We start from the raw sequence: 25,184 nt of genomic DNA on the forward strand, positions 1-25,184 counted from the left end.
ATTTTCGGTATTGGAATTTGGCTAATAACTCCATGTTCACCATGGGGCTGCAGCTGAAGCTGGATTTTGTTGCTGTCGGGCAGAAACATCCATATTTTAATGTTTTTTTTTTGTGAATTAATGCCTTCCTTCGTCTTACAGTCACACAAAAGTGACAGCGACGATTTATTTTCCCTATCTGCTCTTTCGAGGGGGTTGTTTTCATGTTGCTTGGTGACGGGAGAGCTACCTCTTTAGAAAACACACACTCACGCACACAGATGGCATACTTGAGGGGGATTGTTTGTTTGTTTGAGTGTGTGTGTGTGAGTGGCTCCTGTAATGAACCTCTTTCACAGCAGCATGGTTGTGTTTAAGTTAAGATGCAGTAGGTATTGGATGGAGCCCGCACACCATGGGTATAAGAAAGACGTTCTTTATTGAAAATTCTGAATTTTCAATAAAGAACGTCTTTCTTATACCCATGGTGTGCGGGCTCCATCCAATACCTACTGAAGTTTCTTTAGCCCAGCACCCAACCTGTTGATGTGCGTGTTCTACGTCCGCTCTAAGTTAAGATGCAGTCCATGTATGCCAGCATGGACTGCTCCTAAAGGTTCGTTCAGACGTGGATGGTTAGAGCGGCGTGATTACATACAAAGTCAATGCAAAGACGAGAAGTTGCGCGAGTGCCGCGGATGGGTGCGGCGCGACCTGGCGAAGCACAAATGGGACGAACCGAGGCGAATATTTAAAAGTCTGAATGCACCTTTACAGTTAACTACATGCTGCCTGAAAAACCTGCATTTACTTACTAAATACTAAATTATGACAATAATAATAATAATCAAAATGGCGTTTAGGGATAGAGAGGGAGCAGAGGCCCCCCAACAGAGCCTAATGTACAGTATGCTGAAGATTAAAGTTTGATGCAGTGGGCTGGGATCTGACGGGATAAAACCCACCGAGGAAGCCTCGGAACTACTCAAACATCCCGGGGACGATAAAATATGTATTTGGGGCAAACAGAGATCCTCCCCAGTAACCAGTCACAAAATAAAATCCACTTGTAAAAAGCCAGCTGCTCTGACTGTCAATAAAAATAATATTTTAAATAATTATAGTCATTAAGAGAATGTGAAACTTACTATTGTTGATGATCTATGCATGTAAAAAATAAATAAAATACAGCGAATCTCATTTCTCTCATTTTTCTATAAAGGTAAAACATAAAAAAATGGCTATGACAGGAACTCCCACACAACACTAGCCAAACACCCACAAGCAGCTTGCATCAGATCAAAAATGAGAGAATGTGCTTGAGGTGGCTGAGAATTGTGTAATGATTGAAATATTTAATATTCTTAATACTTAAAATGTGTTGAATGAGCATCCAAATATTTGGGGCCAGCCCCTAACATACAATACACAAAATATAAGGTGTTTTAGTATTGTTTGGCTATCAATAATTAGTTATATTAAATAATAAATACTTATTTCAAATAATTCTACAGTTATGTTTGATTAGTGTTTTTTATGGTAATAACTATAGTAATAAACAATATGAATTGATTTACAGAAAATTGTAATATCATGGAAAAGTTGGTTTATTTCCAAAATTCCATTCAAAAAGTTTAACTTTCATAGATTATAGATTCAACGTAATGAGAGACACAACGTAATGCCACAGGCTGATTGCCTCAATGCCATGGCGTATCGAGGCAGTGATGAAGGCAAAGGGATTCCCAACCAAGTATTGAAGATTGACATTTTTGTTTTGAAAGTACCATATTTTGATTGATTTGATCCTAATTTCTTAATGTGGCATTCAGATTAAAACATAAGTGAATGGTGATTTCTTCACAGTATTCTAATTTTTTGAAATTCTGTTTTAGTGGGTTTTATGAGCTGGGAGCCAAAATTGTGTAAAGATAAACAAATAAATACTTGAAATCATTTCCGTTGTGTGCACTGAATCTATAATCTATGAAAGTTAAACTTTTTGAATGGAATTATGGAAATAAACCATGGAAAACCATGATATTCTAATTTTTTGGAAATGTGCTGTATATGTTGTGTCCTATAAGTCCATGTGGGCGGGGCATCTCTGGTGCATGCACATCAATAAAGAATCTATCTCTACATGACAAACATAATGTGTGGCACTGTGGCACAGTTCACAATTTTGTAATTTTATACTCATTTTGATTCCTTGGCTTTTAAATCACGATAGATTTGTGTACTCATGTTTAACCGTATTTTGTGTTCTTTTGTATTGCATTATGTTTTATTACTGTTATGCCTAAACTGTACAGCACTTTGGTCAACTCTGTTGTTTTAAAATGTGCTTAATAATTAAAGTTGGATTGGATTAATATTTAAGGGATAGTTCTGGGTGGTGGTGAAAAATGTTAGTCGGGAGCCCTGCGGCCTATGTGAACAGTTCCAGAGATGCTCAGGGAAGTGCACACATAGACATCAAAGGGGGCTTCAGCCCCTGCCCTTTTACCCGTCTGTAAAACAACTGCCCTTTCCAGACCACTATGCAGCTTTTACTATGGTGAAAGAAATGCAAATGCCACTCCTTTCCATGCCATACCGGAAAGGCAGCATTCAGGAAAATTGCCTTTTCTTGGACTTGAACGCAGCATTTTGCATTGAACAAATTTGTTTAGAAATCCATGTAGTTACACCGCATCTCCACTAGCTAAAGAGTGCTGGGTTGCGCCCCGAAAATAGCTGATCTACAAGCTCACAACGTGTCGCAGGCAGCGTGACGTGTTGTGGGCTTGTAGATCTGATATTTTCGTCCAAAAGTGCCCTCTTACGGGATTTCAGCCCCCGCCTCTCTAACACTCTGCACGTCTCTGATGATGCTGATCAGGTCACTGTGGCATGCCTCGTCTTCTCAGATCCAGTGTGTGGAGGCCTTCCTCTCGACAGAGTGCATGCTGAGTTCCTACTTTATGGGCCGTCTCCGTGGCGGTGATGTCAATCTGGGCATACTTGGAGGAACTTTTCCCTGTTGTTGAGAAACAATACAATATATTGCTCCATTAACATCATCATTGGTTCTCTTCCTGCACCGCCTGCAACATTTTATCACAGAACAATCACAGCCACCCATCTCTCTGATATGAATATAGCTCGCTGTGTTCCTGTGTCTGCAAGCTACAGTATGACCTTGCTTTAGTTCAGGGGAATTCGGGTAGTGCGGCAGGGGTAAAGTAGCCTAACTGTCCACCACTGCGGAGGTTCGATTCCACCGTGGTGCATCGAGATGGTCCAGTCGACTATGCGACACAATTGGCTTTGTTTGGTGAAAGGGAAACCAGGTGACATTTGTCGCTGCCCTAGCGACTCTCAAAGTACGTATGTTGCATTCACACTAGCAGTCACTGTTGCAGAGTAGCTAATGAATAGTAGCTCAACATGCTTGGTGACATCAAGTGTATGTCCATGTGTGGGAGAAATGAGCAAGAGTAGGAAAAGACTGGAATCCTGCAATTCTATACGTGTCTTCACGTATAGAATTGTATTTAATCAGCAATGTTTTGGTTGGTCAGACCTTCATCGGGAATAAAGAGGCGACTGACAAACGGTCAGTATACAAATCTACAGTAGGATCGGCGAGGGTAAATCAGATGCCACACGCCAATCCGTTACTATGGAGAGGGACGAGGTGCGTTTTGTGTACAGGTGGTATATTGTTTGCATGATAAAAAGGAACATTCTTATATTAAACATTTATATCAATCAGTAGAGAAAGCATTATAAACAAGAATAAAAGTTAAATACCTATACATACCCAGGTGAAAAAGTAATGTATTTTAATATATTAAAAATATACTTTTAGTACATTTATTATACTGAAGGTATACTTTTGTACTAAAAGTATATTGGTACTTTTGTCAAAGCATGCTAACAGTACATTTTTTTTACAATACATTTTTTTACAAATATAATCAGAGTGCATTCAATATATATTTCTAGAAAGTACATTGAATGTCAACATAATTCTAATTCAATTAAATGTACTTTTCAAAAATGTATTCTGATAATGTTAAGTTTTTGTTGAACTTAAGTACATTTCATTTTAAATATATTTTAAACTATTGTATTTGAAGTTCTTATACAGTATACTCCTAGGAAAGTATCCTCAATATGCACTTATCTTAAGATATACTATAATATGCATATAAAAAGTATACTTTTCACAAATACAATCAAAATATGTTCAAGTATACATTTTTGTAAGTATGTTAATGCCCAATGTATTGAAGTTTCACTTAATTATACTTCATAAAAGTACATTTTTCATCAGTGCATTTATAGTATAATGCTGACAAAGTATACAGAAAAAGCATTACACTTAAAGTTTACTTTAGTCTACTTTATTTTAAGTATACTATTCATGAATGTTCCTGGATGCTATTAGAAATATATTTCTTACATTATATTTGTAATGTATTGTTATTAAGTAAATTCAAAATATATTGAATATATACACATTCAATGTGAACATAAATTAATTTGTAATTTGTTTAAGTGTACTATACAAAAATATCTATATTTTAAATTATTATATTTTGAGTGTATTCAAATATACTTATATTGGTGGCTAGAGGAAGTCCATTTCCCAGCATGCACTGTGGTTCCAAGGACTGTGTCTGTTATTGTTCTTATTTGTGGTGTTATTTGAATATTAGAATGCATATTGGCGTTATTTTATGGGTCATTGTGTTTAGTGTTTTGTTAGTGTTTTTTGGTGATTTATGTTGTTTTATGTAATTTGTTTAGTAAAACCACGAATGTAAATGTCTGTTCATTTGGCCAGTCTCTCTCATACTGTATGTGTAGTATCTGTTGGATTGGGTTTGTTGTTGATGTTTGCTACAACAAAGAGTTGTCATGGCTCTTGCAGGCCGCAACTATACTAAATACCTCAAGCCGTTACAATATGACAATTTTTGGCATATTCTTTTTTTAAGAATATATGCAAATTTATACTTTTCAGGAGTATATTTAATATACTCATTTGTACTAAATAAAATAATAAATATATATAGTAATAGTAGTATAGTAATTATGCTCAAAATATACTATATTATATAAATTCATTTGAAGTATACTTTCAATAGTTTCAAGTGTACTAGCAATGTAATAATAATGTTACAACACAAACATACTTTAATTGTAATAATAGCATATTTTTAATTAATTGTCTGTGTACTTGTAGTGAGTTTAAATGCGTTATTATTACATTACTACTTCAAACTATTAAAAGTATACTTCAAATTAATTTATTACATACTCGTATATTTGTAATACATTGATAGTATACTTGAAACAAATACAAGTATATTTGCAATACATTGATAGTATATTTTAAGCATAATTGCAATATACTCTATATATTTATTTAGTACTTGATATGTATTGTTAATGCACTATAAATGTAATGATAGTATACTTTAATATACTTAATGACACCAGCAAAGTGTACTGTGCTGTACTTTATTTGTAATTAAATTGTATTTTTTTCGGGGGGGAAAGTACATTAAAATATATTTAAAATATGTTTAAATATATCTTTAGTGCAACTTTAGTGCAACTAAGTACAACTTAATTTTTTTGAAAATAATACATTTATATAATAAATGTACTATACTTTAGTATATTTCTTTTTCACCTGGGATATACAAGGTGTACTGAATACAAGCCAGAAAGCCGTGTCCCTGGAGGGCATAATATCCTAACAAATGTATTGGGGATCAGACCTGGTAGATTAGAGGTATAACTTAAGGGTCTAACCTCCAAATACACTAATAAGACAACACATCCAAATGGAGCTTTTGTGCTCGCTGATGCGTGTTTTGAGTTTCCTAGTGGTCTTGCCAATATAGGCCAGACCACAGGGACAGCATACAGTAGCATATAAATCACGTGGGTGCATGCGCACGTGATAACACTTTTGATAGGGAATGTTTTTTTTGTTTTATAATTGGTAATAAAAAACCTTAGCTTTGTTGGTGTTACATTGAGCGCAGTTTCCGCAGGGGTAGATGCCATATGGAATATATAGGGCTGAGTAGGGTTTGTGTGGGTTGCGCTGGCACTTGAAAAGTTAGCTTTAAAGATAGAATCTATTATGTTTCTCCCACGTTTGTTGACAAAGAGTGGAGGGAATTGGAATTACAGAAACCCCACTCTCATTAAAAAAAAACAGGACAAGAATTTCAGTCTTCAAAAAACACTGGGATCTGATCCGGAACTATCACAAACTTTCCAATTCTCTCTACTCTTTGAAACGTATTGGATCTTTATTTGCGATACCTTAGCCCCCAAAGGTTTAAATGACAAACTTCTATTAAATGTGATGTGATTTTTTTGGTTTTATACCTCTGGGTTTTGATACATTTATCTTGACAGCTTACAATACATATAGGCTGTCTCACCGTAGATGTGCATAAGGACGTTTTTCTACTAAGAAATGAGCGAGAAAAATATAAAGCGTGGGTTAAAAATACAAGCTGGAATTGACCCTTCCCTGAGCCCCACCCATTCCACTGTGTTTCTCACTGACTGAGATGCATGTTAAATGACGGGATTTCTCCATATAAATAATTGATCGTTTCAGTAGCAAGAGCTTCAAAATGCCTTCTAAATCTAGTCAACAAGGTAGGCTATGTACTGGAAAAATGTGCATGATGATATAATTTCAATAACTAGAAATACGTGGAAATGTTAGAGGGATAGTACAGTAACAGTATCCAACTCAATCAACTTTAACGTCCGACAGGAGTTTCCATGTAATGCACGGCAAGACTACGGCGATTAGTATTATTGCCATCACCTGCTGGCTTCAACAATTGATGCTTCACCTCATCAGTGGAGGGCTGAGAAAAGTCCCTCAACATTGAGTGGCATCATGTGACTGCAAGCATTACGCTGTCACTGTTGCAGCATCTGTCAGTAGGGCCGGGGTGTTGAACGGGAGGAGTGGATGGATGTACTACATCCTTCCACGGGGGCTCTTTACTGGCATAGGTGAGCCAATAGGGTACAATAGCAGTGGCAACACAGAGGTGTGTGTGGGGAGGTAAAAACGACGAGTGCTTGAGTTCTGCGTTTTCTTTTCCACTACAAAGAGTCACCCACAACCTTCCATAACCCGAACAAATTTAAAAAGGGTAAATAGCCACAAGCTCACAACGCGTCACATTGCAAAGTTTGTGAGCTTGTAGATCTGCTCATTTCAAAATGTTACATGTAGATTGGGTTAGCACTACCTCCTGAGCAAAAATTTGATTTTGAGAACCGTAGCTGAAACAGAGCCGCAGCGTATATGGAAACATCCAGAACCTGTGAAATATGATGCACAGCACGGTAGGCTTAGTTCTTATAGTCAAAGAGTGCCAATAGAGAAATAAAAACTACTCATCAACAGACCCCAAACCCAAAGGATGATCCCATTAGAGTGAGTGAATTCACAGCTGTGACGCAAATGCCCTCTGACCCCCTTGATGTGGCATCCTTCTTCCTCGTTGACAGATAAACGACGCCACATGCTGTGAGATAAACTGTATCACCAACATTAGATATTAACTTCTCCCAACTCGAGGCTCAAGCTGTCCTCTTATTCCTGAGTACAATGACGCTATTAGCAGACTTCTCTGTCAATTGCATCCTGCTGTTGCGTATCTGATGACACGGACGGACCCAGCTGCTCCGTGAGACACGAGCAAATCAGACGTCATTTAGATTCCCTTAACTCTTGATTAAGGAAAATAGAATTATGGTTTGTGACGTACCAAGAGCCTCTTTCTGTGCTGGCTTAGTAGTAGTAGTAGTAAGTAGCCTTGCTGAGCCATGAGGCCCATAGGGCAGGAGCCTATCTCCTGTTTCTGTAGCGTGAGGCAGCTTGATGTACAAGTACACCCCCTGGACATGACGCTAGTATGTCACAGGGACTTACCCCCAATCCAACCCTTGATGCTGAGTGTCAAGCAGGGAGGCACTGGGTCCCATTTTTTAGAGTCTTTGGTATTGGATTGAACCCCGACCTCCCAGTCTCAGGGCGGACACTCTAACCACAAGGCCACTGAGCTGGTGCTGGCTTAGTATTGATACAGATTTGGGTTGTTTATTTGAAATGTGAGTTCAATGTTAGAGCTTAAAGGCTTTGGGGTCCGAGTACCCCATTTTGGCTTTAACACTTATGATGCTGCAAGAGTTTGTCAAAAATAAAAGCGCTAGAGTGCCAAGCAGATGGGAAGATTTTACTCTGAAAAGCCCTGCCTTCCATTGCCCCCCAAAACCGGGAGGTATAATCTTCCATTACTACCTTGTGCTGTCAAGTCTCATCTCTCTTTATATTCCAAATGAGATGCTTGGTTAAGTCATTAATTAGGACAGAACATTGCCGTTCTGATCAAAACCACGGAGAGCGCCGTAGATTCAGAGATAATAGACAGTTTTGTCTGCCCGTAAACAAGGAAGTGAATGGCTGCGCGCATGATGTGCAAAACATGTCCAGGAACGCTGAACAAGGCGTTGCCTAGCAACGGGAGTTACAGCAATCCCGTTTTATATCATTAAAAAGGACCTAAAGACGCATATAAACATCCTTAGCACCCCGCGTATTTTATTGAGAGGACGTGTATACACGTTTTTTTGCACAAAAGGTGTATGTATACATCTATAGTTTAGACAGCCATAACTGAAAATGGTTTAACTTCAGAGCTTAACGGTTTAGGGGTCTAAGTAACCACTTCTTAAAAGAGAACTGGCTTTAATATACATCTGTATTTTAGACAGCCATAATGCTGAATGGGAGATGGCTTAACACTTAATTTATGCTCCATCATACAAAAGTGTTGGGCCAAAAAAGCAGGTCTACATAAAAAAAGAAGATAAATTCCATTGCGTTGATTTGAGGAGATCATCTAGTGTGAATTTCTCCTGTGAAATGCGAACGCACAATATGATCTGAACAATGGGATTTAGGTTCAAAATCTGCTAAATTCCCCTTTAACCAGATGTACCCTATAGCATCCCTAATCTGGGCATGTCAGAAATAAAATAATAGGCAAATATTTGGCTAAAAATATGCAAACCTTTGACGAAAATGGCAAGTTCACGTTAATTCACAGTGCAATATGTTCGGCTACTTCCCCAAAGCGATTAGGTAAAGAGGGTTTAAATGTCTGTTCACAGGAGATCAGACATGCACAAGGCCAGAAGTCAAGTGTTCTTACTCTGTGGAGGAAGATGTGCACCAGCAGCCCCCCTAATCCCAGGGCTGCTCTCCTGCAGCTCCAACTCCATGTAGTTGAGCTCCTTCTTGGACGTGGGACTGACGGGGATGTTGACGTAGGTTACACCGTCACCACCACCACCACGGGGCCTGTCGGGAAACAGCATCTCTGGCGGGAACACAAACACTGGGCCTGCCAAAAAAGTTTTTCAAAGTAGTCCTGCTTAATTCCCAAAAGGTATAAAAGGCAGAAAAAGATTCCAAGGCACTCGGTCTTTGGTGTAAAAATATAAAATTATTTATTTATGAGCAAGGCAACAAGAAAAGTGACAACTGACAACTGGCCCTTCCAAAGCAGGAGTAACGAAATGTAAATCAGAGTGACATAGCTCTCCTATACAGTACGTTCTGTGTGACAGAGGTTTATTTAATCATGCCGGTGTAGATGGAACTGTTCACACAGCAAGCAAAGCTTAATCCTTTTAAGTATTTTAAAATCAGCAAATTCTTGGCGAAACAAATAGTTGTCCAACACCACCATGACAAATTAATCAGTCCCATCAATGTTGCAAATTTGATGCAAGCATCCAGTGGTGCAAAGCAAATTGAGATAATCCGATTTGTTACACAAAATCCTATTTTACAACAGTCTGGGGGATTATCCCAATGATGACCTAGCATCATAAGGAGCGGCGGCATGTGCCTCTGGAAGTAGAGCGGCTCTCTAGGAATCGGAAGGTCCTCGGTTCAATCCCCCCTCAAGGCTTAGAGCTGAAGTGTCCTTGAGTAAGACACTGATCCCTGGGTTCTTCTGTTACCCACTGCTCCAAATAGTCAGACTGGGTAAATGCAGAGGATGAATTCCAGGTAGGTTTGCATTACTTGGCAAATACCACGTAATACAACTAAAAAGGAACAATTATATTTCTATTATAAATGATTCATCTCAATCCTTAATTGACACAGGGTGAAAAAATGGGTTGCAAAAATAGTGGGATAAAAATGTAGTAAAAAATAAAATAAACTAGAAAAAGTGCCCTTCTGGGCACAGGTCTCCACCAGGAGGATAGGAGTGTGTGTGTGATGTTTGGCAAAATGTTTAGGAGCAATATAAACGTGTGTGTGTGACGCGGCTTGGCCTGTTGTAGCGCCACCATGAGGCTGATTTAAAAACTGTCAAGTGGCATTTCTTCCAAAGCCTAGTGGGAATATGCATGCACAGTTTCACCACAATCGGACACTGCGTTGAGTAGTAGTGGCAATTTGTACAAAACGGGTACAAAGCGGGCTACTCCTGAAAAGTTTAGAAGCCAATTGTAGCCAATGAGGGTGGATTATGAGAAATCAAACAAACCCGTCTTGATCACATGACTATGGAGAGCATGTGTACCGATTTGCGTGAAATTTTGATAAAATAAGTAATATTAGAAAATGTAATATTAGTAATATTAGAGTAATATTAGAAAGTAATATTAGAAAATGTGTTTTACATATGTCGGCCTCCTGGTGGCGCTATAAAGAGCAGATGTGAAAAATTCCAGGCAAAGGTTTTTCCTTGGCCTCTAGGGAGTTGGCATACAAAGTTATCCACAGATCCGTGCAGTTAGAGGTAAACTAAAAATACTTTTCGGCCAGTTATAGTGCCACCATGAGGCCGAGTTGAAAATGTTCATGTGGCATTTCTTCCTCGGCCTAGTGGGAATGTGTGTGCACAATTTCACGGATATCACACGATGTGTTCATGATTTGCAGCATTTTGTTTGAAACTGAGCACTCCTGCAAACTTTGGAAGCCAATCTTAGCCAATCAGGATGGAGTCTGAGAAATCTGAAAGACCCGTTTCGTTGAATGGCTCTAGAGAGACTGTGTACCAATTTGCGTGATGTTTGGACAAAATCTGTAGGTGTACTGTCCAAAAACTTGTTTTGCACAAAGCGGCCTCCTGGTGGCGCTATAACAGGCCGTTCTGGAAATTTTGGGGCAGAGGTTCATCGTTGGCATCCAGGGAGTGTGTCGGAGATTAGCTGTTCACAGACGGAAGGACGGACGGACGGACGGACGGACGGACGGACAGACGGACGGACGCACACACACACACGGACGGAGTGCAAAACATACTCTCTCCCCATGCCTTCGGCCTGGTGGAGACAATTATTCATCTCTATGCAGCCACAACATTCATTGCTTTACAAAATCCATACAATTATAATAGGTTATAGGATATTTCACATTATACAATATTTAATTCATTATTTTTCATGCACATTTGTAAAAGTGATCGAAATAAAAGTCTGGAAAACTAGCCAGACACTCACACAGCTTAAATATAATGCAAAATAATGTAATGTAATTTGTGCAACTTGTGTGAACACAGCTACTTTCATACATCTTCACAAAAATTGGGCTGTTATCTAACATGACTTAATTTAAAGTTAACGTCTCGCTGACTGAGATACAAGTTCAATGGAGCGTTCCATTATGGCTGATAAGACGAAACACAAATAAACTGAGTGAATAGTACTTTGAAAAATAAAAATGAAAAGCAAGTCATTTGCACACCTACAGGCGCGCTAAAGGACAGCCTGACTTACTGAAAAAGGATAAAATAATCAAAAAGATGAAGGTCGAATAGACCGAAACCTGTTGCTGTACCCATAATAAAGTTTTCAACTGCAGTTGAAGACAGTGTGCGGGATTTTTTTCCTTTTTGAAGAATAAAAAGTGGAAAGCAATCTCAATCCATCTTAACAGGTGAGCTTTTCCTATCAAACGTACAAATAGCACACACAGAGTATACGGCTCCTAGGGCCCTGTCTGTCACACACAGAGTATACGGCTCCTAGGGCCCTGTCTGTGTGCCCAGTCCGACTCCTATCACACACAGAGTATACGGCTCCTAGGGCCCAGTCTGTGTGCCCAGTCCGACAGGGCCCAGTATACGGCTCCTAGGGCCCTGTCTGTGTGCCCAGTCCGACAGGGCCCAGTATACGGCTCCTAGGGCCCTGTCTGTGTGCCCAGTCCGACAGGGCCCAGTATACGGCTCCTAGGGCCCTGTCTGTGTGCCCAGTCCGACTCCTATCTCATGGAACGTACAGTATATGATCAAGGCAACGGGAAGTCCACAAAACAGCGTTACCTGTCATGAATCAAAAAGCAATCACATAACTTGGATGCCGTCCGACCGTACAACCTCAGCCGCATGGGTCCCAGTTGACCCGGGAGGTGTGTGTCTCTGATTAAATCGGACCAACTGTTTCCGAGAACTCCTCCAAAAAACAAGGATATCTGTATCTGTCCGTCTGCAGATCGGTGGAGGATATGCACCGAAGCCCTGTGTGTTTGGCGGTGTAGGCAGCATCAGCTTCCCACATTGGCTTCACGGATTGACCGAGCTGTGACATGTGCCACTATGCAAATATAAGTGTACAATGGAACGCCATTTGCATATTCTCAAGTACGTCAACACAATGTTTCTGACATCATCAGGTATGCGGCTTTATCTCCATATTTAGTCGATTGGTCGTGTGGTAGTACACTGGGTACTGCTAGCCTGGCTAATAAGCCAGACTCAAATCACACTGTCGTCCGCCGGCAGGCAATTTTTTTTTGCCAACGGCTGATTCGGTCTGGCTTATTAGCCAGGCTAGGGTACTGCTACAATGGGTACTCTGACAACAAGAAGATGGAGTAGCCTATTGCGTAACCAGATGGGGCATTCATTCCCAACTTGCATCGTTCCCTGATGCAAGTTGGTCCCCAAGGAGTGTATTTGCGCACACACAAACACACATTCCTGTATTCCTCCCATGTGGTTCATTGGGTTTGTGTACTCGGTTCACCTATGCCTCTGTTTTTTGCCTTGTTCTTCATTTGTTCTATTGTGTTGACATGGTTTCATGAATCGTGTGGGGTTTGTTTGTCTCACCCACACAGTATACAATTTTTTGTGTTTATTCCCAGCTTCTATATTACACAGGATTTCGGGGAGCCCTGTTTGTCAGCGGGTGCAAGGTTGTAGTTAACTAAAACTTGTTTAATCTTTGTCAAAACCTTGTTCCGAGCTTGTATTGTAGATTCTATGTTTTTTAACTTGTTAAATCTTGCCACTGACAAATCCATATTACAATAATAATAAAAATAAATAAAAAAACTTGCAAACCCATTTAAAATCAAATTTTTCTTTTCATGAGCTACTGATTGTGTTGTAATACACCTTTCTAACACTTAATTGTACAGTTTTGGAAGCAGTTGCCTAGGGGGAAATGGACATGTGGCACTTGGAACTTAAAAATAACAATAATAATAATTGTAGTCCTTTTATTATTCAACAAGTCTGAATCACTAACGCCAGGTTTTCAAAGTGAGAACGCTGCCTTGACATTGTTATTTGGCAGCATATAAATAAGACGGCACAGAGTTCTTCATTACAGCGGTTATGTTTCAAGGTCGCTTTATCTGTGACAGCCCTGGGCTGTCACAGATAAAGCTAGGAACAAAAACGGCTATCTCTGGGACAGAATTGCTAGGCATACTTCCACAGAACAGCATGATATAAATAAAAATCGCACTTGTGTGAAGTGAGGGGTGCTAAGTTTCATGTGAGGATGTTCTAGCCCGTCCTACGCCCAGCTTTGTGTGTACCACGGAAATTATTTGATTGGATGAGCACGGAATGTGATGTATGCTAATGAAAGGGCTCGTGCCTGACCCGTACAACTATAGTTGTTCCGATACCGATACTGGTATCGGTTACTCGGGCCGATAACACCCTCCAGTACTCGTACTCGGTACCGGCCCCAATACTCTGACCCGAGTACCAAAACATCCAATTGACACTAGGCTGAACGAATGCAACGGGAGCAAATCTGACCCAACATTGCAGCAGATAGCCAGAAACAGCCGATGTACAAGCATACATGACAACTGAAATTAAATTGGAAAAAAGGGGGAAAAATAAGTGGTTACTCAACGAAAATAAAAAGTACTCGTATCGGTACTCGGTATCGGCGATTACAAAAAATTAAGTACTTGTACTCATACTCTGTCTGAAAAAAATGGTATCGGGACAACAGAGAAACCTCTTCATACTAGGAGGACACGACAGATTCTAAGATCTCGTACTGATCCTATCCGTATCCCCCTTGGGTGCCCCAGTAAAATCACTGGGAAGCCATTAGATAGATACTGGCACTCAGGGTTAGTGGGTGCAGCGTCTGGGAGAGGCTTTGGTACCTAATTGATCAGACATCAACCAACAGTGCCAGTGGCCGCTAATGGCTGCCATTATGACAATACCATTAAGACAATGTCAGGGTGATGATCCCAGCTGGGAAACAACAAAAACCCATTTTGGGCAGAATGCACTCTTCTGTGTGTGTGTGTGTGTGTGTGTGTGTGTGTGTGTGTGTGTGTGTGTGTGTGTGTGTGTGTGTGTGTGTGTGTGTGTGTGTGTGTGCATCCCAATAGCGTGACATCATCGTTTCTGGCCTTGACAGCCCATACTGTACATCCAGACAGAATAGTCCTATCTGATTGTATTAAACAACGTTAAACTCACCAACATTGCAGGTGTATGTAAAACTTGAAATGTCCTCTTTTAAATAATATTTAACCCACAATTTGTTCACCCAGTGTGTACTGTACAGTGTACAGTATGTGGACCATGGTTATCAATTCTTGATTCTAATATATTATTTCAAAATCTATAAATCTCACACTATTGAGGCAACCGGCCGGTTCCACACGCTGCACAAGGTGCCCTTTTTTTCACTTGAGCACCTGCCCCTCTAAATGTCTGTGCACGGCACGCCACTGTTGCTACAGGACGCTGAGCAAGGCATGAGCCCAGCGACCTGATGGCAGGCAATGCCGATGTCAGGCAATGCCTTTAGGCTGGCAGCGGCTGCTATGCTCACGCAACTATAACACAACTATATACGGCCTGTACAGCAGATGGCCTAGGCGGGGGACTGTGTGTGGGTGTGTGGGGGTGTGTGTGGGGGGGTGTGGGTGTGTGTGTGTGTGTGTGTGTGGGGGTGTGTGTGTGTGTGTGTGCGCTTCTAATGGAACTCAAGTTCCTGTGATTTCCATTAGCACTAGGTGCAACTATTATACAGAATAGACTCATTTCCTATGCTATTTTAAGTACTGTAAACCATCAAATGGTGACTCATAAGCATATGCATGTATGTATACATCCTACACAGCAATTAAATTACCCTCAATGTGTAGGTTGTATCCGCTCTTTCCAACTGGGCCAATAAATAGCTTCAAGGGGACAATATACAACTTTCAGCCACCAGATGTCACACTTTTACAACATCGCAGGAGTTTAACTGATTGTGAACCAGGGACCACCACCCTGACTAAGAATCAATCTGGGGACCACTGCTGTGTTGGTTGGGAATATGGGCTAACACACTGTTTCTCAACCAATAGTCCACGGACTACTAGTGTCCATGGTATAATATTTATGTCTGCATGTGGTCCATGGGGAAATGTTTTAAAATGGAAATGAATAAAATACCTTTGTTAAATGTATTTAAATAGGTTTAAATAAGCTTGAAAATGAATAATTTGTGTAGTACACGCAACAAATTATATCAAGCCCTAATCGGTCATTAATTAACTGAAATATGCTAGTGGTCCAGAGCTCAAAAAGGGTAGAGATTCGAGAACCACTGATATGTTATCTCACGGTTAACCTAATTACGTTCTCTTACTTAAGTCATCCAACCTTCCATATTAACTGATACTGACTGTATGAGCGTCGAGCACACACACACATACAGTAAAGGTAGCCTATTTCCTAATAATGACGACTCAACCAGGCAATCTATAGCTTTGCCAGACACATAACGTGGATTCACTCACGCCTCTCCCCGCTATGAAGCGAGAGCGAATCCATGTTATCAGTATGGTCAAAGCCAGGCTAGGCAATCTGTACACCTCCCTTCGAATTTGAACTCCCTTTTTCTGCGGAATGTCTTCATCTCCAACTTCCAGTGAATTAGAACATTGGCACGTGACATCATATGACATATGACATCATATGTAACCAGGTCATTTAGTTTCGACTAGTGGGAAAAAAAATAAAAGACAGTCTTCACTTTTCTATGTTTCTAAATGCATGATCAGGGACCACATGCAATCAGGTGGTCCGTGGACCACCAGTTGAAAACCCCTGCAACATCGGTGTTGCAAAGGTTCGCTATTTCTCCCTCACATCTTTGAACATACTGTACATTTTCTAATTATATTACCTTATATACGAATATGAATATATTTAGAGAACAAAATACTCTTCAAAATACTCTTCAATGAAAACACATGGAATATGAGCTTGTAGTTTACAGAGGTAAACAAACCATGCAGTAAGATGCCTGAGGGCGAGAAGCGACCTCGCCCTAAAGGGCAAGGTCGCGTGCACGCATACGATTTTGAAAACCTTATGCCCATATACTTAAAACCATGCCAAAATCAAAAACTTGTCACCAAGTGCATAATCATTTTTACAGCTCCCGGTGGCCATTGTGGATGCCATCTTGAAAATGATGCTTTTCCAGAACTTAGATTTTCCTACATTTGTTGTATGTTATTTAGCGTACCCAATAGTAAAATAATCCATTGAATTCTTTAGTCTATCAGTTATTTGGGGACCTGATTTAACTAATATTGAATTGATTGCAAACCGACCACTAGAGGGCGAGCACAACTAGTTTGCGATGGTTTTTGAAAACCTTATGCCCAAACCTAACACCATGTCAAAAATCTAAAACCGGAGAGAAAGTACTCACCTTCACTCTCGTGAAAATGTCTCTGCTGTCCATAGGTAGCCATTAGCTCGTACTTGATTTTGTCTTCTGTCTGGAAGATATAGAGCAAAGGATTGTTTGTTGAATAACACGCTGTAGCCTACTTTCAATATTTCATGTTTTAGGTTTGACAGACATCGTTTCATCAGCAGTTCATTGGGCACATGTCATTTTTGAGGGGCTATATTAAGCTATTACCGTCTAAGACAAACATTAAATTCCCATTGACAATGAACTGAGAATTTCTAGCCCCTCCTATATTCAGATATTAGTGTCTAACACAAACATTAAATTCCCATTGACAATGAACTGAGAATTTCTAGCCCCTCCTATATTCAGATATTAGTGTCTAACACAAACATTAAATTCCCATTGACAATGAACTGAGAATTTTACGTCATAGTGTAGTGTCTAAACAAAACCGGCTTAGTGTCTATTTTTGTCTTAAACAAACATTAAATTCCCATTGATAATGAATGCCGAATTTTACGTCATAGCGTCTGAGCAAATAGGCATAGTGTCAATTTCACGTCATGAATGATGTATGTACATAAGATGTACGTGATAAGAGCGCCCCTCACTTCACATGGGTGTGATTTTTATGTATTTATTCTTAGGGAGAGCCAAGCATTTGGAGTTTACAAAAACGCCTTCAAGTGACAGTCAGCTTCAGCCAAACATCTCGTCGGCTGGTGGGTTCATCATCACTACGGAGGCTTACCGCTGCCTTTCAATCTGTGCCCATGCACTGATCCCTGATTCTAGGCAGGCATCTGAACAGCTGCTGTGCTGTGAGGATGGCTGGAATAGTCTCAGTAAGAGCTGGGCGGGCGCAGCAGTGTAAAGGAAGGCATAGTTGGTGGTTTTTACTAGAGATGTCCCGATACTGTATCGGTATCGGGAAAAGGATCGGATCGGCCCTTATTTGTCATATCGGGTCATATCGGTATCGGTGAATATGCCAGTCTAACCACCGATCCGACACAGGGCTAAGGGGTTGACACTATGGCAGGTAAATAAAATGTTGGGACATGTGGAGTTTGCTTTGGAGATGCCCAAACTGCAAGTGCACATTTGAGTGACGAGTCTGCTATAAACACAACACGAGATATATAGCTAGATAGCTATAAACACAACATGAGATCACGACACTGGTATCGGTATCGGCTAACACACAAATTGAGGGATCGGATCGGAAGCGAAAAAAGTGTATCGGGACATCCATAGTTTTTACAGTGGTGGAAAGTAACTAATACTCTGTACTGTACTTAAGTACAATTTCGAGGATTTCCTTTTACTTTACTGGAGTATTTCAACATTTCTGTACTTTTACTTCTACACTACATCTCAGAGGCAAATATTAGACTTTTACTCCACTACATTTATTTGAAAACGTGCTAGCTATTTTGTAGATTGTGATTATTATTACAAAACATACATTAACCACATTATACAGTATACATTTCGGGCATTTGAAAATAGCCGATCTACAAGCTCACAATGCATCGCATCTGCTATTTTCAAAATATTTTTTTAATACATTTGAATACTTGAAATGGGACAGTCTGCATAATTAGTACTTTTACTTTTGGTACTTTTTTAATTTTTTTTATCATTTTTATCCCACGATTTTGTAACCCATTTTTCACCCCTGTGTCACTTTTGGTACTTTAAGTACATTTTGATACCATTACTTTTGTACTTTTACTCAAGTAGGCTACATTTTGAATTCCAGACTTTTACTTATTTCTATGTTGCAGTATTGATACTTTTTTACTTAAGTAAAAGATGTGAGTACATTTTCCACCACTGGAATAGTGCTGCCTCATTTCTCCCTGTCTCAGTAAGAGCAGCAGTAGAAAGGAAGGGCAGGTTGGTGGTTTCGTTGTGTTTCTGTGGACTGGGTTCTTTGGATGGGACCGGAATCATAATGGTATAAGGCTGAGCTCACACCTTTCATGCAATTCTCTGTGCTCGTTGGGTGTTGTGTCATGGCCGCCCAGCGGCCCAATGCATTTCCAATGGAGGTCACATGGTTTGACCCAACATTGTGTTGTGTGAGGGGGAGGGGCGCAGTCGTCCGGAGTAATATATGAAAAACAGATCTGTGTTGAACACATGACGACATATATTGTATAACGATGGATGGATAAAATCTGTACGATTAATATAAAGAAATGCGTTAAAAATTGGCGCTATAACCTGCAGATGTGTGAAATACAGGGCAAAGCTTTTTCCTTGGCTTCTAGTCTAGGGAGTGTGCATACAAAGTTGTATACAGCTCGGTGTAGTTATAGGTGGAAACATGAATTGGCCTTTACTGTATATCGCCATCATGAGGCTGATTTGTGGCATTTCTTCTTCGGCCTAGTGGGAATGTCTGTGCATAATGTCACAGAAATCGCACGCTGTGTTCATAATTTGAGGCATTTTCTTCAAAATTGACCAATTGTGGAAACTTTGGAATGCAATTTTAGCCAATGGCGATGGAATATGGGGAAGCGGACAGGTCCGTGTTGATCACATGACTATAGAGATAGTGTATACCGTTTTGTATGATGTATGGATAGAATGTGTACAAGTAATATATTATGAAGAAATGTATTTTGCTAAAATCTGCCTCATGGTGGCGCTATAATTACTCCAGTTTTGGTGGCGCCATATTACTCCAGTTTTGGCTTCACTGCACTGGCTTCCGGTTGTTTTTAGGATTGATTTTAAAATGATTTTACTTGTTTATAAAGCTCTCAATGGTCTCGCACCTTCCTACCTACATGACTGCCTGCCTAAATATGTCCCAAACCGCCCCCTAAGGTCTTCCACTGCTGGCCTGCTCGCTTTGCCTAAAAAAAATGGCAACTAAAAAATACGGGGAAGCAGCTTCTACGGGCCGACGGCGTGGAACAAACTCCCACTGTACCTTCGACAGGCAGCCTCTGTAGACATTTTTAAAGCACAGCTCAAGACCTACTTCTACACTCTTGCTTTTTAATTGATATTTTAATTTTTTGTTATTCATGTCCTCACTGTATTGCATTACTGCTCTTGTTTTTTAATGTTTAAGCCTTTCTTTTCTTTTCTTTTTTTCTCCATTGCTCTGTAAAGCACTTTGAGCTGCATTTCATGTCATGAAAGGTGCTATACAAATAAAGTTTTATTATTATTATTATAACAGGCCGTTGTGGAAGATTTGGGGCAGAGGTTCGTCGTTGGCAACCAGGGACTGTGTGTGCACAGTTTGGCATCGACTGGGCCAACGGTGGCGGAGATTAGCTGTACACAGACGGACGGATGAACGGACGGACGGACACACAGACAGATACACAGACGAAGTGCAAAACATACTCTCCCCATGCCTTCGGCTGGTGGAGAAAAAAATATTCAGAACGGGCTTTTCGGTTTGGTGTCGTTCGGTTCGGTACACTGGTGTGGTTCAGAATTTTGCATCCCTAATTATTAGATATTATTGAAACTAGAGCAGTGCCCGTGGGGCCTCTACAGCGGTGCCCTTTGGGCACTGGCCTACTTGGAACGATGCAAGTTGGAAATGCATGCCCCACCCAGATATTATGTCTGTGTACCCGTACGTACGTACGTACGTACGTACGTACGTACGTATGTACATACAGACAGAGACTTCATTTATAGATAGATACTGTAGATGTAAGTAAAACAGAGAATGCGGTGAAGCTTGGGATTTAACAACTTATATACTTAGTTGACCTGGGTCCCCCAGGACTCCATACAGGTCTGCAAATTATCTACATATAAGATCACAACGCAGCACAATGCAATGTGGTGTAAGCTTGTAGATCGGCTATTCTCAGCAAATGTACACTGCCAGAAAAAGGACGCTAGGCTTCTGTGGTTAATTTAATCACAGTATGTGAACATGGCAGACGCATTATGTCACCTGTGTATAACTGCACACAGTGAAGACCTCTGTTTTAGTTGAACTCAACTAAAACAGAGGTGTAAAAACGGAGCCAAAGGAACCTGTCCATTGCGATCAGTGCATAGTCCAATCAGCAAACATAATGTTGTGTTAAGTTACTGAAGCAACACATTATTTTCAGAACTATAATAGATTTAGTGCATGATCAGCAACCCCTGCACATTGTAGAACACTTTAAGCTGACATGTGCTGCTTAAAAAAAAAAAAAAAACATGGAGCTGTAATTAATCTTAATTCTTCATAAGCGCTAGCCAGTGGCTAGCGCTTATGAAGAATTAAGATTAAAAAATCAAGGATGTTGCTGTGTGGCTAGTAGCCACACAGTAACATCCTTGATTTTTTTACTGTGTAGGTATTGTCACGCCATCACAATGTTCCGGACTAGTTTCCCTGGAACTGACAGCACACTGACATACCGGTGCCCTTATAACTGTGTGTGAGTGAGTGGTCCTGATAGTGTAAAGCGGATTACAGGGAACTGGGGACGGCATACCTCCGAATTCTTCTCCAGCGGCCGACTCTCCATGATCTCATAAGCAGGATCAACTTTGTGTCTTTCCTCTTTAATGTTCAGCTTCTTATCTGTTGGGCGAAGGCAGAATGGGGTGCACATGAGCTTATGTGAAATAAAACTCAAAAGTACCGAAGGCCTGTAAAAGAAAAGGGTGAGGTATAGATGGCAGAAAGGGACAGTTTCATAATGGGTACAAATACTACATTGTGACCCCCTTTCCACCGGTTGGTTCCCAATGGGAACCGGTTCAGTTCTTTTTGGTTCTTAGTCCATGAGCCAGAGCTCCAAATTTGGTGGGAAAAACTAGACCTATATTAAATAGTTTATAGGATCAATACAAGTAAATTATTACATGATAACCCTTCCACAGTAGTAGCTTTTTCATATTTTTGATTATTTTTCATATTTTCCTACATAATGCCTCATTTGCATATTTAAATGTCAAATTTGTAATACAATAAATCATTGTCTTCGTGTAAATAATGAACTGGGGAAGTTTCATGGTGATAACAATCTAATATAGTTATGGCTTTGCACACTCAAATCATAATTAATGTTCCAATTTTGGAGCTCTGGCTCATGGACTAAGAACCAAAAAGAACTGAACCGGTTCCCATTGGGAACCAACCGGTGGAAAAGGGGCCTGAGTGTTTGTTTTTGGAGTACACTGTGATGCAGCGAAATTGGCCTCTTGGTCCCTGCAGAGGCAAAGACGGGAACAACTGAGGTTGAGGGAACAACGGGGACAGAACAGGATAGAGCATTACTTTGCCGTCTGCTGCTCCCTTGCGTGTTTGAGGAAAGTGCTGTTATTAGTCATGGATAATGACCCCAAGTGTGGTTACATTAGATCTCGTCTATATAGCACAGTATTTCTTAATAAATTACCTCAATTTTTTTAATAAGACTTAAAACAGGAAAGGACCATACTAATGTCATATGATATTACGATACATTCTAGACGATATCTAGTCTCTTATCTTTATATTATTGATGCCCAGCCTTAGTTTACAGACATAACAACCTGTATGTATAGTGGTCATCAGTGGCCTTTACAGTGCAAGTGCAAAACTAATTACAAGTGAGTGGAGTTGAACAATGTATTGCTGCCTATCATCAGCCTATAGCACCTCTAATTACAGTGTATTAACCTTGCAGTAACGTTACAACAATACTATAGCCTTGTGCTGCTCAGTCAATACAACATGACAATAACATGCAAGAGCAGCACAGACTGCAGAATGAATGGTAATTAGAGGGAACAAAAGGAAGAATAAAACAAAGTGGAAAATGATTGTATTTATTGATGCAATAGGACAGAAACAAAGAATCCACTTCAGGGGACAAAGACTTTGAAGAGGAAAACACAAAAAGCCACGTGGAGGGCTTTGTTTTGCGGTCAGTTGAAGAAGAAGAATTAGATAAGAAAAAAAAAAGAAGGAGGAGGAGATAGAGGGAGGCACCTCTTACCTTCAAAGGTCACTGAATGACCATTCACCTCCTCCTTAAATTGAGGAGCTCCAGCCATGCTCCATGCTCCTCCAGAACCATGAACCTGTTCTAGAGGATCCACCTCATGCTCCCGGGTTTTCCTAATCCAAGCCCCAGACGGGACGGGTTGACCAAAGATGGTGCACCATCTTTGGTCAGCTGTGCACAGCTGTGCACAGCTGTGCAAAGTGGAACTAGTGTGCTTGGTATAGGCGTTTGCAGGCGTGACTCTGACGTGTAGGGGACGGTGACAGTTCTGACCTCTGCACTTGAAACATTTTTCATAAAGGGCTGTTCTATTGTCTCGCTGAGAATCCGACGGGAGCAATGCTGCCGCGCACCCGTCGGCCAACTTGGGTTTGCGTCCCAGCACCGACCTCATCGACTCGTACGAGGTCATTTGGTTGGTTTTTGTCACCGCCACGCCTGCCTTCGGGTAACTCAGCAGCTCGGCTATGAGGCTGGCTAACTTTTCTCGTCCTTTTTTCGGCTGAGACGTTTCCTGATCTTCCTTCTGCTCGTGCTTCTGGGAGCTGTGGGTGGCGCCCTGCGAGCGAGAAGAGGCTGCAGTTTTCTTAGTGGTGAACATCTTGGTGGGTTGTTGTGCCGAGGTGCCGGAGCTGCACGGTGACTTGTCGACACTTTGATCTGCCGGATTGAGAACATGATGCTTGTCTGGAGCCACAAAGCCACAAATAATAATAACTAATAATCTAACATATAATGAAGGAAATGTCTGGGTGCGTTCGGAAATGCACACCGGGAGCACACTGCGCCCAGTGTGCCTATATCCGAACACACCCTAAGTATGTATGTCTGTCTGTCTGTCTGTCTGTCTGAAGAACTGTCACCACTCCGAATCCTTACTGGCTGCAACAATGCTGCTGCATTTGCACACAGACGTTTACCATTTCCTTATGGCAGTCTTAACGAGCCCCCTTTCTCACTTTATCAAACTGTACGCCGTTTATTAGTCTCAATCTAGCACCTAACCTTTTGCCGAACTGCATACATGCACATCCGAGTACATCGCATTACACCACAGTTGGTTGCCTATCGAATTCAGTTACCTCCATTACACGGGTCACATAATTCCACCTTCACACAGTGGCGTAACACGCAGAGCTGCGCACCAGGACACGCCAATACTCCACAAGAAATAGCTAATCATTTACTTAGCGTGCAACGACGGGTCGAGCGTGTGTGTGTGCAGGCCATTGGTGTGTGTGTGTGTGTGCATGTGTGTGTGTGTGTGTGTGTGTGTGTGTGCAACCGTAACGAGGGGTCGCGCACACGTGCATGCAGTGTGCGTCGGGACAAATAACATAATTATGGCGATGATGGGGCACTGTGTGTGTGTGCGCGCGCGTTTGTGCCCACAAGCCGCGCATGTGTGTGTGCAGTGTGAGAAAAAGAGACGTCTGTGAGTCCGACAGCATGCATTGCGGACTACCTGCCTAATATATAATATATATATATAATATAAATGTTGTGCCCATCCCAACTTCCCAAGCTCATCACTTAACTCCCTCCCCTAGCCCCACACTGAGCAGACCTCAAAATACATACAAATATGATTTATTAAATCACATTACCCACATTATTTGGTGTTCATATATTCGAACAGGGACTAGATCTAGAGATTGCTGTCCTCAAACTTTGAGGACAAAATATGAGGACAAAGTTTGAGGACGAAATGTGTAGACGGACTGCGTCCTCAGATATTGTGCGCTGTGATTGTCTGGAAGGTGTGTCATTCTGCGCGGTGATTGGCTGAGCATCGCAATAACATGTATGTAACGATAATTAACGAGTTTATTTATTATTATTTTGCTTTTACAGTATAGTTTGCCATAACCAATGTTTATAGGGTGCACAAACATAAAGCACTTACCTGGTATGGCTGGAATCACTGCACAGCTGGCTGGGGTGTATGGTGTTCCCTGTAAGGGGATGGAGAAACACATTATTAATAAAACAATTAAAACAGTTAATTGAGCTTAACCCATTTAGGCCCGAGTTAAAAACATTCACTTTGAAAGAATATATATTCAAAGATTTGCTATGAGCTTGTAGATCTGCTATTTTTCAATAGCTAAATTATAACATAATGTTTAGAACACCAAAAGGGGTTCCCACCCAGAATGGGTTAATTTGTACAGAAGATATCAT

General features: G+C 40.7%; 1 protein-coding gene across 3 annotated transcripts in view; it reads right to left on the reverse strand.

Annotated features, from left to right (window-relative positions):
* Positions 1-500: 500 nt before the first annotated feature.
* The window catches only part of LOC306914485 (protein Dok-7-like), a 50,897-nt gene continuing 26,213 nt past the window's right edge, over positions 501-25,184 (reverse strand). For 2 of the 3 annotated variants that reach the window (XM_079491524.1, XM_079491523.1), the window contains exons 8-13: positions 24,907-24,955; positions 22,992-23,660; positions 21,501-21,589; positions 17,035-17,104; positions 9,240-9,431; positions 501-3,001 (exon numbers count right to left, since the gene is read on the reverse strand). In XM_079491524.1, the coding sequence (XP_079347650.1) occupies positions 2,865-3,001; positions 9,240-9,431; positions 17,035-17,104; positions 21,501-21,589; positions 22,992-23,660; positions 24,907-24,955 (1,206 nt within the window). In that variant the 3' untranslated portion in view covers positions 501-2,864. The remainder of the gene's footprint in view (positions 3,002-9,239; positions 9,432-17,034; positions 17,105-21,500; positions 21,590-22,991; positions 23,661-24,906; positions 24,956-25,184) is intronic. The other variant, XM_079491525.1, reaches the window with a different exon arrangement.

Source organism: Electrona antarctica (genome assembly GCF_951216825.1).
Source record: "Electrona antarctica genome assembly, chromosome: 21".
Classification (NCBI taxonomy): Eukaryota; Metazoa; Chordata; class Actinopteri; order Myctophiformes; family Myctophidae; genus Electrona; species Electrona antarctica.